This window comes from Delphinapterus leucas, chromosome 20 (genome assembly GCF_059928025.1).
Source record: "Delphinapterus leucas isolate spDelLeu-1000000601 "Yukka" chromosome 20, BTC_Dleu_Yukka2, whole genome shotgun sequence".
Lineage (NCBI taxonomy): Eukaryota > Metazoa > Chordata > Mammalia > Artiodactyla > Monodontidae > Delphinapterus > Delphinapterus leucas.
This window is the reverse complement of record NC_143148.1, coordinates 27,347,280-27,365,611: the sequence shown is the minus strand read 5'-3', so window position 1 is coordinate 27,365,611 and position 18,332 is coordinate 27,347,280. Positions and strand designations below refer to the sequence as shown.

At 54.6% G+C, this 18,332-nt stretch overlaps 1 protein-coding gene across 22 annotated transcripts in view; it reads right to left on the bottom strand.

The window, feature by feature from the left end:
• The window catches only part of ADCY7 (adenylate cyclase 7), a 79,328-nt gene that overhangs the window by 44,898 nt on the left and 16,098 nt on the right, over window positions 1-18,332 (bottom strand). For 5 of the 22 annotated variants that reach the window (XM_089903001.1, XM_089903013.1, XM_089903020.1 and 2 more), the window contains exon 1: window positions 1,293-14,420. In XM_089903001.1, coding sequence (XP_089759127.1) covers window positions 1,293-1,463 — 171 coding nt within the window. In that variant the 5' untranslated portion in view covers window positions 1,464-14,420. Of the gene's footprint in view, window positions 1-1,292; window positions 14,422-18,332 lie in introns of those variants that run through there. The other 17 variants (XM_089903006.1, XM_089903007.1, XM_089903008.1 and 14 more) reach the window with 8 other exon arrangements.

The following is an 18,332-nucleotide window of genomic DNA, read 5'->3' as shown; positions in this document are numbered from 1 at the left end:
AATGCCATAGCTTTCCCCAGCGGGGTGCCACCTCCTCCAGAAAGCCTGCCAGGTTAGCCTGTCCAGCCTGCCCTAAGCAAGGTCACTTGCTGCTTCCTCCACGTGGGTGGTGTCCACCCTCCCTCTAAACATCAAGTTCTTTCTTACCTCAGGCTTTGTGCTGTTGCCTCTGCTAGGGGTGCCTTCACCACCACCTTTCCCCAGTCACCTGTGGGGCCCAGCCCTATGACGTTCTCACTCCCCACCCCTCCCCCTCAGGCGTCCCCCGGGGTCCCCAGCAGCTCTGTGCACACCTGCAGGGCACAGGTACAAGAGCACAGGAGCAAAGCTGTGCAAAGCCTCCTGGGGGAGAGGCCAGTGCTCCTAACTCATAAAGAATGAATGGATGTTTATGAGGAGATACGACCAAAGGCATCCCAGACAGGGGAAGAGCTGAAGGAAAGGTACAGAAGTGTGACACTGTGGGGAGAAGGTAACAGGCAAGACGTTCACAGGTGGACAGCACCTGGTTTCCCCCAGAGGCCCGTAAGCTCCATGAGCACAGAGACTAATCTGGGGCCAGCACCCAGTGGGTGCTCAGTAACTATGTGCCAAATGACAAAACAAAGGCCCTCGGGTTTACATCCACAGAGATACAGGCAGCACCGTCAGAGCACCTACTGGGTGCTGGCCACCTTACACATATCACCCTGTTAACAGCCTGTAGTCTCTGATGTTTTCTTCTAGAACTTCACTGTCCCATACAGCCACCACTAGCCACATGTGGCTATTCAAAATTAAATTTCCAATAATTAAAGATAAAATCGAAAATTCAGTTCCTCAGTCATACTAGCCACATTTCAAGTGCTTAACAGCCACGCAGAGGTAATGGCTATAGCAGGACGAGGCCTAAGGCAGAGATAATATCAGTGGTGCCTGCTGTCTTAAGAAGGATTCTGAGACATACACCCCCCCCACCCCGGCCGGCTCCGTGAGAAAGAGTGCCGGGATTGATGCATGATGTCTGCCACGGTACTGGAAGTGGGAGCGGTGATACACAGGCCTTCAGTAAAATCAAAGTCCATTGTGGAGAAAAGTGAGGGTAATTTATTTGGCCAAATTAATGTAACATCTAAAACCGCCCCAGACTTAAAAATTAAACTAAAAAATGTGTCTTCCTCCAGCCTAAATATGCTCCATAGCACTTTACAGATGCAGAAACTCAGGCTTTAAGAAGATAATGACTTGCCCAAGGCCTCACAAATACAAAGCATCAGAGCTGAGACCTGGAGCCCAGGGAAGCCCCCACTCACCCCGCAGCTGAAGGCAATGATGATGAGGACGACGCAGGCAGTGATGGCCACCAACAGGAGCGTGAGTAGCAGCGGTCCATGCTGGCTGGTGAGGCGGTACTTCTCGTAGAGCGTGTCGTGGCTGGGGTCCTCCTCGCCCTCGTTGAGGAAGTAGCGCCCCTTGGCCGGCATCCTCCACCTCTGGCACACCCGCCCAGCAGTCCACGCAGGAAACCCCGCAGCCTGGGGAGCATCTGTCTGCCGACACCCACCCCTGTGCGCCTAGGCCTCTGGTTTCTCCGAGCCTGGCAGGCGGAGCGGGGCAGGAGTCCCCTCAGCCAGCAGCTCCATGGACACACGGGGCCTGCACTGCTCCAGCCGCCAGGCCTTGCTCACCGCAGAGCCCGCATCTGCTTTTGCATCCAGGCCCGAATGAACAGACATGCAGGGTCCTCAGCTCTGCAGAGACACAAAGCAGACCAAGATTTGACCTGGACTGGGAAGGCTGGCATCGGGCGAGAGCAAGGCCAGGCCTCATAGCCCCAGGTCTGATTTATCAACCTTAACCAAACCTAACTTTTAGGTCTTTAAAGCTTGGCCCACCCCAAGGTCATAAAGCTGGTCTTCTGTGTTTCCGAGAACCGCGCGGTCCGATACAGTAGCCACTAGCCACATATGACCATCAAAAATGTAATTTAAGTTTATTAAAAATGAAATTAGAAGTTCAGTCCCATATAGAGGCTACTTGGAGAAGATAAATGGTGGCAGGAGGTGGCCAAATCTACCACGTGGGCTAGTCAACAACAGTGGTACCCAGGAGAGATCCTGGAGGGCTTGTGAAAACACAAATCACTGGGCTGCATTCCCAGCGTCAGTAGGACTGGAAGGGGCCTGAGAAGAAACGTGCATTTCTCACGTGTTCCCAGAAGACGCTGAAGCTGCTGGTCCACACTTTGAAAACTACTGGCCTACAGGACAAATAGCCCGTTATTAACCAGTCAGTACCATGAGAGAGAGTGGGGATGTTACAGAATAAAATAAATTCAAAAGGCTTACAAACCCAATGCGATATAATGGACTTTACCTGGATTTTGATTCTAGAAAGCTGCAACTACAAAAAAAAATGTTGAAACGACTGGTGAAATCTAAATGTGAACTGAAGGTGGGATGAAGTTAATAAATTACACTTAATTTTTTTGAGTATAATAATAGCTTGATTACATTTAAAACATTTTGAAAGTTAAAAAACAAATGTCAGCCCCTCAGCCACACCAGTCACATTTCAAGGGCTCAACAGCCACACACAGCTAGCGTTTATTACACTGGACAGCACAGAGATAGAGCCCTTCTATTATCCAGAAACTTCTACTGGAAAGCACTGCTCTAGAAGTTTGAACAGTTTACTTTCACACGTAGGTCTCCGATCCATCTCAAGGAATTCTTGTGTATGGTGTGAGGCAGGGACCAAGCTTCTTTTTTCTGAATGGATATCTAATTACCCCACCAGCCTTTCGTGGAGCCACCATCCTTCCTTCAAGAGTTTTAGTGGAGGCACCTTTGTCCTAAGTCAGGTGGCCAGGCATGTGAAGTCTGTTCGCAGGCTTTCTTCTGTTCCAATGGTTCTTGTGCAAAGACCTCACTCACTCGATTACTGGAACTTCTCAATGAGTCTTGTGTCTCAGACACTAACGCCAGCTTCACTCAGAGGATACCCCTTGCATTCATGTTACGTTAAGCTTCCACGTAAGACTGAATTTTTCTAAAAGGGCCCACTGACAAGAATTTAAGAACCTTGCAAGCTCCGCTTCATAGATAAGGAAACTGAACCTCAGAGAAGAACACGGTGGACCCTTTATGACAAAGTTGAGAGCGGACCCCAGGCTTGCAATGCTTAGCCCAGAGGGGCTCCCTCTTTCCCCAGCACCATGCATTTATTTGCCCATTCCTTTATTCCCAAACAGCTCGTTAACCATGCCTATGGCACACCAGGCCCATTATATCTCCTGTGTGTCAGGCTAGCTCTCTCTCCCCCTAGGACTCCCAGTCTCCAGGGAGAGAAAGTTACCAAAAAAATGTGCAATCCCTAGATGTAGCGACTGGGGCTTGGGGTGGCTGACATATTCCCAGCAGGAACCTTGTGTCAAGGGAGCAGCCCTGGACCAGGAGTCCAGGCCCCCAACATCCTCCAGGCCTGCATCAGCTATAGGAACCAGGACAGGGCAGGGGGCAGGGAGGTGGTAAGATATGGGAAGGCTCAGGGCAGACACAAAGGGTGCAAATGGCCACTGGTGGAAGCCGTGAAGGAAAGTTGGTCCAGAGCCCCCAAAGGCAAAATAGCAGGGCACCCAGAGTCCCAGAGTCTGAGTGAAGTCCCCCAGTGAGTGCCAACTGCCTTGAGTAACCTTGGGGCCACCTTGGATCGGGAGTCACCTGCGGCACTATTCCACCTGGGAGCTCCTGTTCCTGAAACCCCAGGAACAAAATGGAAAAACCACATGTTTGGGGGTGGAGGAAAGGGCTGTTTGCCAGGAGTCCTGGCCCCTCTGCTCCTTCTGGGCCCAGGCAGGTGTCTACAAGCCTCGGCAACTACCTGTTTAACCCAGGCAACCCTGAGGGGGTTGGGCCAGGACCGCCAAAGTGTACAAAGTGCTTGGACAAAAGCTACAAATCTGATTTCTACGTGAAATACTGATTTCCAACTGTTGCCAGCTGAGTTCTAAAATGTGCTTGGTGCCAACAGCCAAACCGTGGAAACACCTGAATACCCATCGACGGATGGATGGATGAAGAAGATGTGGTGCATATGCACAATGGAATATTACTCAGCCATGAAAAAGGATGAAATAATGCCATCTGCAGCAACGTGGATGCAACTAGAGATTATCATGCTAAGTGAAGTAAGTCAGAAAGAGAAAGACAAATACCAAATGATATCACTTATATGTGGAATCTAAAACGTGGCACAAATGAACGTATCTACAAAACAGAAACAGACTCATAGATATAGAGATCAGACTTGTAGCTGCCGGGGGAGAGGGGAGGGAGAGGGATGCACTGGAGTTTGGGGTTGGTAGATGCAAACTATTACATTTAGAAGGGATAAACAACAAGGTCCTACCGTAAAGCACAGGGAACTATGTCCAATCTCCTGGGATAAACCTAATGGAAAAGAACATAAATATATGTGTAGCCGACTCACTTCGCTGCACAGCAGAGATCTGCACAGCACTGTAAATCAACATTACTTCGATTTAAAAAGTCTCTAAAATTTGCATAGCACAGCCCACTAGTTCGCCACCTCTAAAGCTACGCTCAGCAGTCTTTGTTCCACAAGAGGCATTTTTTGAGTACTAACCATATATGCCCAGCCCTGTGCTAAAGGGGTCACAAAACAAGGTAAGGTCCCTGCCCTGAGAAGCCCCCACCCCCGGGCACGTGTAAAACAGCTGTCATGCTGTCACGCCAGGTGCCTGCACATCCATCTCCACTCTCACCTTCATAACCTGCTAAGGACAAGGTGTTACAGCCATTTCCCAGAGGCAAAACTGAACCCAGAGAGGGAGCGTGCCTTGCCTAAGATTACACAGCCGGAGCTGGTTGGTAGAAGGGCTGGGATTCAAACCTGAGTCTGCCAGCTTCCAAACCAGGGCTCCTTGGCCCAGCCTCACTGTCTTACTGAACTGAGAAAGGCTTCCCCATGGAGCTCCTTCCAGAAGCAGCAGGTCCCAGTGACTGAACCAGTTGTCAGAAGTATACACAACACTGCCTGTCCCTCCGGCCTGGCGCAAACACCAGTGCACCGGGACTGCCAGGCTGAGAAACCCCAAACTCCAAGGAGCCAAGGCAACTCCCCACAGCTGCTCCATCCCCCAGACAAAGCCCCCAGAGCAGAGCTGTGGGTGGCCAGGACATGCACAAGTGTGCATGTGTGTGCACATGTGCATGTGCGCGCGCGCACACACACACACACACACACACACACACACCATGGAGCCTTTCACCCCCAGATGCCAACCTGCCCTTCCAGGCACACAAAGCCGGGCTGAGCCAGGCATGGAGAGAGAGGGATTAGTTGGAAGATTCCGAGAGTCTTGGGAACTCAGGCCTGGTAAACACTCCTCTTGGGGATCTAATTAGGCCACTTCCTGGGCAACGGCAGGCGGGAGAGGAGGCAGACAACGGGCAGTACTGGGCACGGAGACTAGGCCCCCCAGGGACCCCGTCCATCTCCGGCAGAACGAGCCAGGGCTGGGAGGAAGGGCCGCACTTCTCCCTCCTGCAGACAACCCAGCACCGAGAGGCACCTGCACAGGCCAGCTCCTCTCCAGGATGAGACCCAGAGGCCCCTCTGTCGGGGCAGGTTTCAAGGCCCCTCTGTCCAATCTCCAGTTCTTCTGCCAGTTGCCAACTCAGCTGATAACTGGGAGGGCCCCTATGAGGCCCTGGATGAACCCCTTTGCCAGGTCTCCAACAAGTGTTGCCGCAAGCTCAGCTCGCAGGCCTCGGTGATGGGAAGCTCATCCCCTCTCAGGCCAGTCTTCTCCAGCACTGGGCGCGGCTCTGGCTGTAAGTCCGACCTGAGGTCAAGCCAGGCCCTGCCTCCCTGTCACTCCGTCACCCACACCCCGCGGGTCCTTTGTGAACTCCAAAGACACCAAGAGCAGAGACATCGAGGCCCTTTTACCTGGAGAGGCTGGATTCCCAGGGCTCCCTCACCATCACTCACACCTCACAATAACTCTGGCAGGGGAGCAGCCCCATCTCACGGAGGAGGGGGACCCCAAGGGTCCAGTTGGGAGGGTGTTTCCCGCTTCTGCTGGACATGGTCCTCTGCCCCCTCTCAGCCCTGGTTCAGGGGCCACATGACCCAGGTCTGGCTCTTCAGCGCAGTCTCTCCCAAGCCGCAGTGACTGGTTTAAAGATGCACATGTGACCAAAACCATGTCAGTGAGAATACTCTTTGGGACGTTTGCTGGCCCACGAGGAAAAGATGCTCTCTTTGCCCGCGGCCTGGAGCTGCTGGCAGCCACCTGAACCACCACAGTAGACAGCCCACCTGAGAAGGAAGCCCACACGGAGAAATGGTGAGAGACAGAGCCCTGAACATACCCGCTGGGGCCCCCAGATCCAGCTCTGTCTGAGGCTCAGGCAACCCCCAGGTATTTCCTCCCAAGGGATAATCAATACCCCTCCCAGGTGAAGTCAGGGTGAGCTTCTGGCACTTGCAACCAAGAGTCCCCAGGTCCATGTTGGGCCTCCTGCCCCAGTCTGCTGTGTCCAGAAAGCCCTCGTGGCCCCTTGATGAGTCCAAGTCGGGAGAAGTTAGCTCAAAGGTGAGAGCGGGCCCCTGCAGACGCAGCCAGTCCTGGCTAAGACCTCCTCTGGAGGGACGCCGGCCAGGGAGGGGAACCCTTCACCATCCCCACCCCAGCTCATACCTCTGTCACCGTGTCCCAAACTAAGCAGGGCAGCAGGGGGCCCAAGGCTGCAGGAGGGATTAGGGAGCGGAGGGACGTACTTAGGTAGAAACTGATACCGGCGGAATCAATCTCTTCCCCCAAGCGATCCTGGCGGACTCAGCTCCCCGCAGCCGCAGGGCCTGTGACTGAGCAGGACAGACCATCACAAAATCTACTGACTGCTTATTGTTTCCCGGCACTGTAGTCTCTCTAAATCTGCACCCCTGCCCTGTAGGTAAGACTGCTGTGTCTGTTTTATGGATGTGGGAGCTGAGGCAAAGAGAGATTCAGTTACTTGCCTGAGGTCACAAAGCTAGTAAAAGAGAGCTGGGATTTGAATACAGGCCACTCAGGGTCCTGCCCGTCACCCTCCCAATGCTGACATTCAAAGAGCCCATAACATCTCAAAATGCCAACCCCTTTCTGCCCTCCCCCTTCAAGGCCCCAGACAGAGGGTGGGGGGCAAAGTGGACTCCATCAAGGTACCTCCCTCTGCCTTCCAGGGGCAAGATGAGGCAGCCATGCCAGGGAGCCTCCTCGAAGCCAGCAAGATCCAGGAGGGCCTCTTCCTCCAGGAAGCCCTCTGAACTACCCCATACACACCGTCTTCTCCCTTCCCTGCAACAAGACAGGACTGGGGTCTTCTTGCCAAATACTGACAGGCGGGGTCCAGGTTCCTCAGCTAGAAGAGCTGCTGGAGATAGGGTGCTGGGACCTCGAATTATGACTGCAGGACCGGGCCCTCAGGGGTGCTCAGGAAATCCTTCCCCAGCGGGACTGGCTGATCTGGCAGCACCCCCAGCCCTACCACACCCCTGGGGGAGTTCTAGCCCACCCCAGCTTTCACAGACACAGACAGGATACCCACTTCCTCACCCAAGCAATACTGGCAGGAACCCAGCCCGGCTTCCTCTGGCCCTGCCCTGGCAGGCCCCTGAGCTGTACAGGGCCTGGTGGCCCCAGAAAGGGGAAGTGGGGCCTTGGGGTGTGAAGCGGGGCAGGCAGGCAGGCCTAAGGAGAGGAGAGGGCCCACTCAAGCCCCTCAGGCCGGACCCTGTACCCACGCCCCGCCCAGGTGACCGTACTGCTGCTGCCAGGAACCCACCAGCACAGTCTTGCCCCCTAGGCCAGCCCAGTGCCTGGTGGGCTGGGTCACTGGCAGACTTTCTGTTTGCTGAGGGACTCATGTTAATGCCACCTCCCTCAGGAGACCCAGAGCTCTGTGAAGGAGAGCCACCAGCCCCGGCCTGGCACCTAGGGGCACCCAGAAAACCTCATGGGACTAAGGGCCTCCCCAAGCCTTAGCTCGTGCCGGGGCCTAACCTCCCTCCCCATACCATTCTCTCCTGGACATCTGCGCCCCTCGGGAGGCCTTCCGAGACTTCTATCAAACATCCCCGCACCTGTCTCACCAAATCGTGGTGGGATTTACGTCTGTGTCCTGCAGCTAGGCCCTGGCAGATGCTTGTGGGACGGACAGATGGACGAGCCAACCAACTCGAGTCCTGAGTCGGGCAGAAAGGTGGCAGAGAGCAGGCAGGGCAGCTTTGGTGAGGGGCTGGGGGGCGGGCATTAGGGCGGAAGGTGATGAAAACAGACAAAAGGGTCTCCCCCAGAACCGGAAGTACCTGCCGCATCACACCTTCCCGCAGGTGAGCTGTACCTGGAGGGAGGAGGCCTGGGTTCAAATTCCAGCTCTGCTACCCTTGGCCATAGGAGTGGCAGAGTCTCTCACACTCTGGGCCTCAGTTTTCTCATCAGTAAACTGAGGTGCTGATACCCAACTTCGGGGGAGAGCGAGGCGCAGGTCCTCACGGCCAACAGGCCAAGTTTGTGAGGACAAAATAGCAAATGCGCCCAGAAGGAAGGCTCAATTCCTAGAGCTGAGGAAGCCCAACCATGAGGTCCAAACAGGAGAGACAGAGGTGCACAGGGGGCAGAGACCCTAACAACCCTCCACTTTATCTCCCCACCTCCTGGCGACAGTCTGCAAAGCCACCAGGCAGGAGCAAAAGCCGAAGCCCCCAATAGCATATGCCCCCAGACAGCCCTGCTCCCCAAGAACTCCCAGGCTGACTCTACCCCAGCCTCTAGGGACCACAAGCTGTCACTCAGTCTTGGGGTCTAGAGACCTGTGTTCCAGTCCCAGCTCTGCCACTAACGTGTTCTGTGACCCTTACCTGATCCGGGCCTCGGTTTTCCCTCTGCCAAAGGAGATGGTTATGTCAAATCTCTGAGGCCCAGCTCTGGGCTGGGCTAGGAACGGAGGTTAAATCATGAAACAAAGAGAACTGAGGAAAAGCTGAAAAGCCTGCGTGTTGCCATCTGGCCCCAGAGGGCTAATTCCAGGGGTGGGGTAGGGAATTGTTCTTTGCTCCTGAAATCCTCCCTTCCACTCTTCCTCTGGATTAGGCATTACCCTAGTCAATCTCTCCTCTAAAACACAAATACCTTGTCACCCCTCCCCCGCAAGGCTCCAGCCGCCAAGGATAATAAATCCAGTTTGCCATCTCCTGTGCCAATTCTAATGATGGTTAGTAATTGCCTGGGAAGAGTTCATCTATTCATTCACGCATCTTGACAGAGATTCACGCATTCACTCCTTCAGGAGATGTGCACTAACACCTTCTGTGTGTCAAGAGGAAACTCAGCTCCAGGCACAAGTTTTCAGAAGGCAGACCTTGGTGCCCCCTTCCCCCAGGTGTCTGCAAAGGGCTCTGCACACAGGAGGTGTTCAGGCAACAATGTTTACTAACTGACCAACTAAACAACCAGGTTCCCATATTGGAAAGAACAGCTATATCTTCCCCCAACTCTTGCCTGAAATTCCACCATTAGTTATTCATTCCTTTAAGTACTATCTTCACTAGGCTCCCCCTTTAGAATGAAAACTTTCATGCCCATGTTTCATTCCTGATCCCTTTCCCCTCGATAACAAAGAACAGAAAGGGGAAGTCTAGCTGGCCTTCAGGGACCTCATGTGGTGCTACTTCTGCCCAAGATGGCAGAACACTGGGCTTCCCACGGCCCACCCAGACAGTGGTTCTGCTGGTGACAGAAGATTTAACCCAGAGTAGCCACTGTCCTGGAAAGAGCAAGAAAGATTTAGGTTTAAGTCTTAACTTCTGCACTGCTAAGTTGCCTATTTAAAAAGTCAGCAGAGCCCAGAGGAGGGAGAGAAAGCTGGAGGCACAATTTATACCAGGATGATTTCCAAAGAGCAAGAAACCATGAAAGAATTCTCATATAATGCTGTAGTGAGTAAGTCCTTTCTAACCTGACACAAAACCTAAAAGCCACAATGAAAAGACTGATAAATTCGATTACAATTAAAAATTCTTTTTCTACATAGTAAAAACTATCAAAAGCAAAATCAAAAGATGAGCAAGAGATTATGGAGACATTTGCAATTTTTATCTCCCTAAAGAGCTAATCTCCCTCATATGTAAAGAGTTCCTACAAATCAAAAAGAACAATAACCCAATAGAAAAATGGGAGAAGAGGATGAACAGAAAGTTCACAGAAAGACAATACAAATCTCTTAAATATTTGGAAAGAAGCTGACCTCACCCATAACAAGAGAAATGCAAATTAAAACTACTATGGAAAACCATATCTACCTACCCAATTGGCAAAGATCAGAGCATTTCATAAATCTGTGTTGGCTAGGCCGGGGGGGAAACAGACACTCACGTTCACCCCTGGGGGGTGTGTGATTCAGCACAACGTCTGGGGCAGGCAGTTTCATCATATCTAACAGACTCACTAATACACACACACACCTTTTGACCTAGCAAACCTACATCAAGTAATTTATCCTATAAACACTTTCACCATGTGTGAAATTTGACATATGTACAAAATTATTCATTGCAGCACTATTTGTAATTGCAAAACACTGAAAACAATATGTGTTATCAGTCTGGGGAAGATAAATCACAATACGTTCTTACAGTGGAATACAATGCAGCTATCTAAAAGATGCAGCAGCTTGAACCATACTGTGGAAGGGTATCCTGTGAAAAATGCACATGGTGAAGGTCACGCCTAGAATGGATTAGGACTGAACCAGGACACAGAAACACCAAAACTGCTGCTTTGTCAGAGTGAACGAATCTTACTCCTCCTCATTTTCAGTTTCTATTTCTATTGTTATAATGTAGCTTATGCAATTTTTTTTAAGTTTTCAGTAGAAAAAACAAGATCGACCATATACATAGTGCCTATCATTAACAACACTGTATTGAATACTTAAAATTTTTTCAAGAGACTTCCCTGGTGGCGCAGTTGTTGAGAATCCGCCTGCCAACGCAGGGGACATGGGTTCAATCCCTGGTCCGGGAAGATCCCACATGCTGCAGTGCAACTAAGCCCGTGTGCCACAACTACTGAGCCTGCACTCTAGAGCCTGCGAGCCACAACTACTGAAGCCCACGTGCCACAACTACTGAAGCCCGCGTGCCTAGAGCCTGTGCTCTGCAACAAGAGAAGCCACTGCGATGAAAAGCCCACTCACCGCAACGAAGAGTAGCCCCAGCTCGCCGCAACTAGAGAAAGCCTGCATGCAGCAACAAAAACCCAATGCAACCAAAACTAAATAAAAATATATTTAAAAAAATTTTTTTCAAGACGGTAGATTTTATGTGTTATCTTAAAAATAATAATGATAAACTAAAAGGGGGAGGAAAATTTAGGCTGTGAGGGACACGTTTATGGCATGGATTGTGGTGATGGTTTCACGGGTGTATACTTATCTCCACACTTATGAAGTTGTATACAATAAAAATGCACAGCTTTTTGTATGTCACTCATACCTCAATAAAGCGTTTTTTAAATAAATACATAAAGTAAAAAATAACGACCCTAACAGAAAAACTCAAAGGGCAATATAAAGCGACTGATCATTGAAGTGACGCTCTAAGTTTATTAACATGGAAAGATGTGTTCCTGGCATGTTTGTCGGTGTGTGTGTGTGTGTGTGTGTGTGTGTGTGTGTGTGTGTACATATATAAATATGTATGTGGGGACTTCCCTGGTGGCACAGTGGTTAAGAATCCACCTGCCAATGCAGGGGACACGAGTTCGAGCCCTGGTCCGGGAAGATCCCACATGCCGCAGAGCAACTGAGCCTGTGAGCCACAACTACCGAGTCTGCGCTCTAGAGCCCGCATGCCTAGAGCCCGTGCTCTGCAACAAGAGAAGCCACCACAATGGGAAGCCCGTGCACCTCAAGTAGCCCCCGTTCGCCACAACTAGAGAAAGCCCGCGCACAGCAACAAAGACCCACCGCAGCCAAAAATAAATAAATAATTTTTTAAAAAAAATTTATAAAATATGTATGTGAATACACAAAAAATAAATAGAGCCTATAAATGAAAGAAGAAGAAAAGGAAAACGAGCCCCAGGTCCATCAGGTCTAAGACGCATGACCCTGAAAAAGTTACTTATCCTCCTTGAGCCGCACTTTCCTCATTTGAAAGAAAGGGAGAATAACGTTCAGACCACCCAGGGCTTTGAGGGGATTCAGTGGAGGTGATGTAAGCAGAGCACGGTGGCGGGGGGCGGGGAGGGGGCTGCACCTGGCACAACACGCCAGGTCAAGACGACAAGTACTACCAAGTTGGCAGAAAGGGCCTTAAGGGCTGTGGGTGGGCCCAGAACCTGCCCCTTCCCCTTCAGCCCACTCTGTCATGAGCCTCGGCACCAAAGAGGTCAAGGCACCCCGGCCCCCTCCCTGCTCTGGAAGTGGCCTAGCCTCTGGGGTGGATACAGCAGTGTCAGGAACTTGGGACTGCTTTCTGGGGTACAAGCAGCATCAGCATCGCGTGGGCTCACACGCCCACGCAGAGCCTAGCTGGACCTCAAGGGAGCAGCTGTCCACTGGGTCAAGGAAAGCGGGAAGGTGGGCCTGAGCCAGAGAGAGCTTCCAGGCAGCACGGGGTCCTCACCCCAAGGCCTCTAGGGCTGTGGAGAGGAGAGGAGAGGAAACACAACGCCCGGCCCTCCAGACACGCTCTGCACACCCTGAACCCAACTGGGAGACAGAGGGCAGGAAACCCGACGGGAGGCGCCCCTGCCATCAGCCTCCAAGCACCTGCAGGGAAGAGGCAAGGTCCTTGCATCCAGACCCCCAGGGCGGGTTAAGGGTGCTCTCCCTCTGTTTCCAGCCAGGGGAACCAACTCCGGGATCCTAAGCTCCTCGTCCAAAGCCTCCTGGCTGGGATTCAAACTCAGAGCTGCCCACTCCAAGGCCCAGACTCCTTCCTAACCCTGCGTCTGCATTTCCTGAGGTGTGCCCTGCCCAACAGCAGGGCCGTGAAAAGCCACACGCACACCAGTTTCTGGTCACAGGCAGTGCTGGGCTTCGCATTCTCTTCCTCCTTCTCTAAAGATACCCTGTGCACATTAGCAAATTCAAGGTTCTGAGAAGTCCTGCAGGAAAGCAAGCTGCTGAATTAATGAACACAGCTAAGCATTTCCCAGTCTTTTTGGTTCACGAGGCCCTTTTTGCATTAAATCTCTAAGGGATCCTCTTGGGGAAATGCTGACTTTGGCATCTCCAAGACTCGGCTCAGGGATCCTCCCCCAAGAAGACTCCCTAGGCAACTGTGGCCCACAGAGGCCACGATCTGCCCCTTTTCTGAGAGCCTGGGAGCTCCCTCAAGCTGGGCCCCAACTCCCCCGCCTCCACCTTCCCCTGGGCTGGGCTGCGTGGGCGCACAGGAACCAGCCCTGACCTTGGCCTTCAGGGTAGCATTCGGGGAAGACTGGAGGAGGCCCTGCCCTAGGGCAGTTTTCAGCTGGGGAAGCAATCTGCCCTGGGGAAGAGAAAGTGGGAAAAGGCACTAAATACCAACCAGGAAAGACCCTCCTGTCATACTTCCTGCCTCTCCCACAGGGCTGCGAAGTGCCCCCTGCCTCAGTCTCCCCACCTGACATAAGCAAAGCAGTGCGGGGGATAGAGACCTAAGGTCCAGCCCCGCTCTGCCTCTGGCCCTCTCTGGGCCTGATTCCTCCAGGGGCAGGGAAGGCCCCCAGGGTGTGCGAGGTCCCTTCTCACTGAGACTACCAGAGAAGCTAGCCACAGAGAGGGCAGCGGGAAAGGCACATGGAGAGGCACCTCCACGCAGAGCTCAGCAGGCCCTGTCGGGGCCGTGGCCTCCCCAGCACCCGTGAGGCATCACTGTCTATCTAGTCTGGCTCCCAAAGCCAGTGCCTCCCCAAGAGGTCCTCCCTCGGACTCCCGCCACACCAGCCACCAAGAGTGCCCGGCCCTAACCCAAGATGCTAAGACCCCCCTTCCCCAAGGCTTCCTGGGGACTGTGCGAGGTCAAAGGGGCACATGGGGGACAGGGGCGGGAGGGCTGCCTGGTAAAGCCCAGCCCAGAGCCCGGAAGAGCCCTTCTGCAGGGGAAGTGGCCCCAGCCGACCTCCCCCGCACCCCTAAAAGCCCGGCTTCCGAAGCCACAAACACAGGGGCTCGGGAGCCCCTCCCCACGGCTGTCCCCCCAGCCCAAGCTCCCCATTCCTGCTTGGGCACCCCTTCCTTCCAGGCTCCGCTGGGCACAGGAAGTCGCCGTGATGGAGGCTCAGTCTCCGGCAGCCACATGCCCCCCAAACCCAAGCCTCCCCTGGGATTTTCCACCAGGGCTCCCCACGCCTGTCCGCGACCCCAAAGACAACGAGCCCCGTCCTGCTCACCCCCAGCCAACCAACTCCTCCAGGGCTTCCTGAGACCTTCTTCTCGGCTGTGTGATTTGACTTATTTCGGTTCCCCAAACAAGCCCCACCCTTTTATCTCCAGGCTAAGACAGTCTAAAAGCACTGCCTACCTCCCCACCCCCAAACTCCCTCTGCCTGGCAAACTCCTACCGGCCCTTGAGAGCCAGGCTGAGCTGCCACCTCCTCCAGGAGGGCTGCCCAGCCTTGACTCAGTGCCTGCACTTCCCACCACAGAACAGGGCCCCTGGCCTGTCGCTGCCTGATCACGTGATGCCTCTACCAAGGCCGATATCTGGCCACGCGCTGCCCTGCTTTCAGGACCCAACAGTGCCTGGCACACAGCGGACACTCAAACCCCAAATTCACGAACTGAGTCAAATACAGCCCACCCTGAACCGCAGGGTCTGGCCCCCAACCCTGGGGTCCCTAGTCCCATCTGCTTGAGCTTTGGCACGTCACCTGCCTCTCAGGCCTCAATTTCTCACCTGAGCGATGGGGACGAAAACACTCCCCCACTCCCCGGCCTGTTCTGGCAGTGAAATGACCTTGTGGCTAAAAAACTCCTTACAAATCCAGAAACTTCGCACATGGAAGGGGGCCAACCTTGCTGTGTTGTTTCTACCACAGGAAAACAGGCCCCAGCCTAAGGCTCCCGTGCTGCCATCCAACAGGTGCCCACTGGGCTCCTGCCCGTGCCAGGTACCAGGTGAAGTGCTGAAGCAAACAAGATGGACGCAGGGTCCCTTGGGAGCCCATGTTGCGGGGAGGGAAGACACGTGTGCCAAAGAAGCCACACGAGGCAAAGAAATGCCAGGGTGGGAGAGGGCCCAGCCTCTGGCCGGGCAGCCTAGTGGTTGTGAGCACAGGCTCTGAGACCAAACAGGCGAGAACCCCAGCTCCACATCAGAGGAGCTGTGTGACCTGAGGTACGTTAATTAACCTCTCTGGGCCTCGGTTTTCTCATTTGTAGAATGGACTGGTGATGGTACCGAATGCCCAAGGGCCTCACACAGAGGCTGGCACACAGGGAGTGCTGTTACATGGGTCCGCCCCAACTGGCTCCAAACAGGAGGGGTGGGCCTGAGAAACTCTGACATTACTCCCACCCCATCATCTCCAGCCGGGCCCAGGAGAGACAGAGAGAGAGGACGTGGGCCTTGGGGGGCAGGAACACGGCCGAGGACTAGGGCACCCACAACAAAGACCTCAACAACAAAGACCTGGGGGACACACTGCGAGTCCTAGGGGTCTCAGCCTCACTTCCTGTCAGCCCCCAAAAGGCAGCTCTTCTCTTCTCTTGGTCCCCTGCTCAGAAAGCGGGGTCTGACAAAGGGATGCCGGGGTGCCAGCCCCTGTCCCAGGCCTTGCCTGGCACTAAGGCACCCCTTCCAGGGAGTCTATTTCAAAAGGGGACACTTCCCCATTAGCCCAGGACCCCATTAAAGCAACGCCTCCAGACGACTTATTCAAAGGGCACCTCCTCCCCCAGGCGGATGGGGCCCGAAGGAGAGGCCAGGGAGTAGGGCTTGGGCAGCAGGGGTGGGCGTGCCCGGGAGGTCCCTGGCCCGCACAGCAGGGAGGTGCGCAGGGATAGGGTCAGCCTGACTACTGCAGAGATGAGGAGAGAGGCCAGGAGGAGAGGACGACCACCCCAAATCCACATCCCCCACTGAGCGAGGCCAGGGAAATGTGCCTCCAAACAGCCCTGACCAGGAAAACACACTCGCCCCGGGGCTGTGGAGCCCTCTGGGCCTCAGTTTCCCCATCTGTGCAGAGAAAGGCCGCAGCCCTGGATCCTGGGCCTCCCCCTGCTCGGCCAGCCAGTGATGCCAGGAACCGTCGACCCAAGTCAGCTGCACCTGAGGTAGTGAACTAAGCCACTTCCAAGGGCAAGAAGGCCTGGATTCCTGGAAGACAAAGAGGCCTCCGGCAGGTACTCTGGGTCCTGAAGGTGGGTGGTGGCACCACTGACCACACACACACACACCCCCGGGGGCCTCACGACGCCCAAAAGCCAGGCCTGCCACGCTGCCACCCCCAAGTGGGCACGAGTCCCCCCTGGGTCATCCACCCCATCACCTCCAGCCCAGCTCAGAAGAAAGCAAGAGAAGGTGGGCCTTGGGGGCCAGGATCACGTCTGAGGACCAGGGCACCCACAACAAAGGCCTCAGTTTGTTTCTTTTTCCTCAGGCACAGCTGCAGGGTAACAGAGCTCAAGGCGGGTGGGCAGACAGAGACACAAAGAGGAGGGTGTTCCTGGTGCGCCCAGCAGAGCCCAGGGGGAAGGGGGAGGCTGCCGAGTAGAGCAGACACACTTGCACCCCGTCTTCTCCTGAGCCCGAGGACCCCTGAGGGGGTGACACGAGGCAAAAGGGGGCTCGAGGTGGGGAAGCACTCAAAGGGCAGAGGGGGCAAGCCGACCTGCCACCCAAGCCAGGGGGTGGGCCCGGAGTGCCTGAGACATAGAACTGGGGGCGGGCGGGTGGCTCACCAACACGGCAAGGGGGGCAAAAGCCAGGAGAAGGGGTTCAAACGTGACACCAGACAGGAGGAACTCACTGACATGTGTGTAAGAGGAACCCAGGAACCCCACGGGCCTCCTCTCCAGGGCTGTCCCACCCCATCTTCACAACAGGGTGGGCTCAGGTCTATCCCCCAGCACAGCATTTAGTGCCCCAGAAAACGCCTGTGAAATACACTCATCAGAGATCAGCACGTGCAGGGAGAAACGACGATCCCAGGCATCACGGCGAGAAAGGTAACCAAAGAGGGAATGAGGCCACCTCTGCCCAGGGCTCACGCCCCGCCCCATCCCGACACCTTGTCCTCCTTCGAAGGCTTGGGGTGGGTGTGAGCGTGGGGAAAGGGCAACCCAGGGAACGGAGGTGCTTCAGCCCAGCAGGTCTGCGCCCGGGACTGGGCAATGCCCCAGCCATGACGCAGCCCCTTGTGAAATGCGTGGGCAGCGGCAGGTTGAGCCAGATGCCAGCGGCTGTCAGGTGGGCACCGTGCCACCCTCCTTGGGGGGTGTTGGCAGGAGCCACAGGTGGGCAAGTGGAGACTCCGCAAGCAGGCTCAGCTGGGAGGGTGGGGGCAGAGCTGGAGGACCCCTGGAGGGGCTGGCAGGATTCCACACACACAGGCTGGGGGGCTCGCCACTGCCAGGGACCTCTAGGCCTCGGCTTGCTGGTCTCAGATGCCTGGGAAGCATTTTTCACGCATTTAACTTTCCCAGCAACCTGCCTGGGCGCTGCCATTTACAGATGAGGAAACTGAGGAATAGAGAGTCAGTGATTACCCCAAGGGCTACCGGCTACCAGGGAGGCCTCTCAGTGACACCCCTCAGCTGGCCCTGCCCATCCTCACCTCCGAGGCTCCCTTCCCTAGGGAGGTCCACCCTCCCACCCAAGGCAGGACGGGGCAGTAATGACAAACACCTCCACTTGGGTAGTGGCTTCTCTGTGCCAGCCGTACCACGTACGTCCCTTCGTTTAATCCTACAACTACCTGGCACGTTGGGTACCATGAGCAGCCCATTTTATAGATGCAAGAAACTAGCTCAGCCCCTTGCTCATCTCGCACGCTGCCGGGAAGAGGCACAGTGCGGCTGAACCCAGGCCATCACCCAGCTCTGCCTGGAGACGGGCTGGACGTGGTGACCTCCGGAAGACCCAGCTCCTCTGGCGACTGTTCAGACGCCAAGGCCTCATTCACTGAGCCAAACTAACTCCCAGCTCTTTCTACACAGGCCTTTTTAAAGGCAGTAAACGCCCCAAAGGTCCACCATCAGCACTTCCCTCTCATCCCTAAGACCCGACCCCACAAAAGGCTAGAATTGGCCACTCGGACTCAGGTGCCCAGTGTGACCCACTCTGCCTGC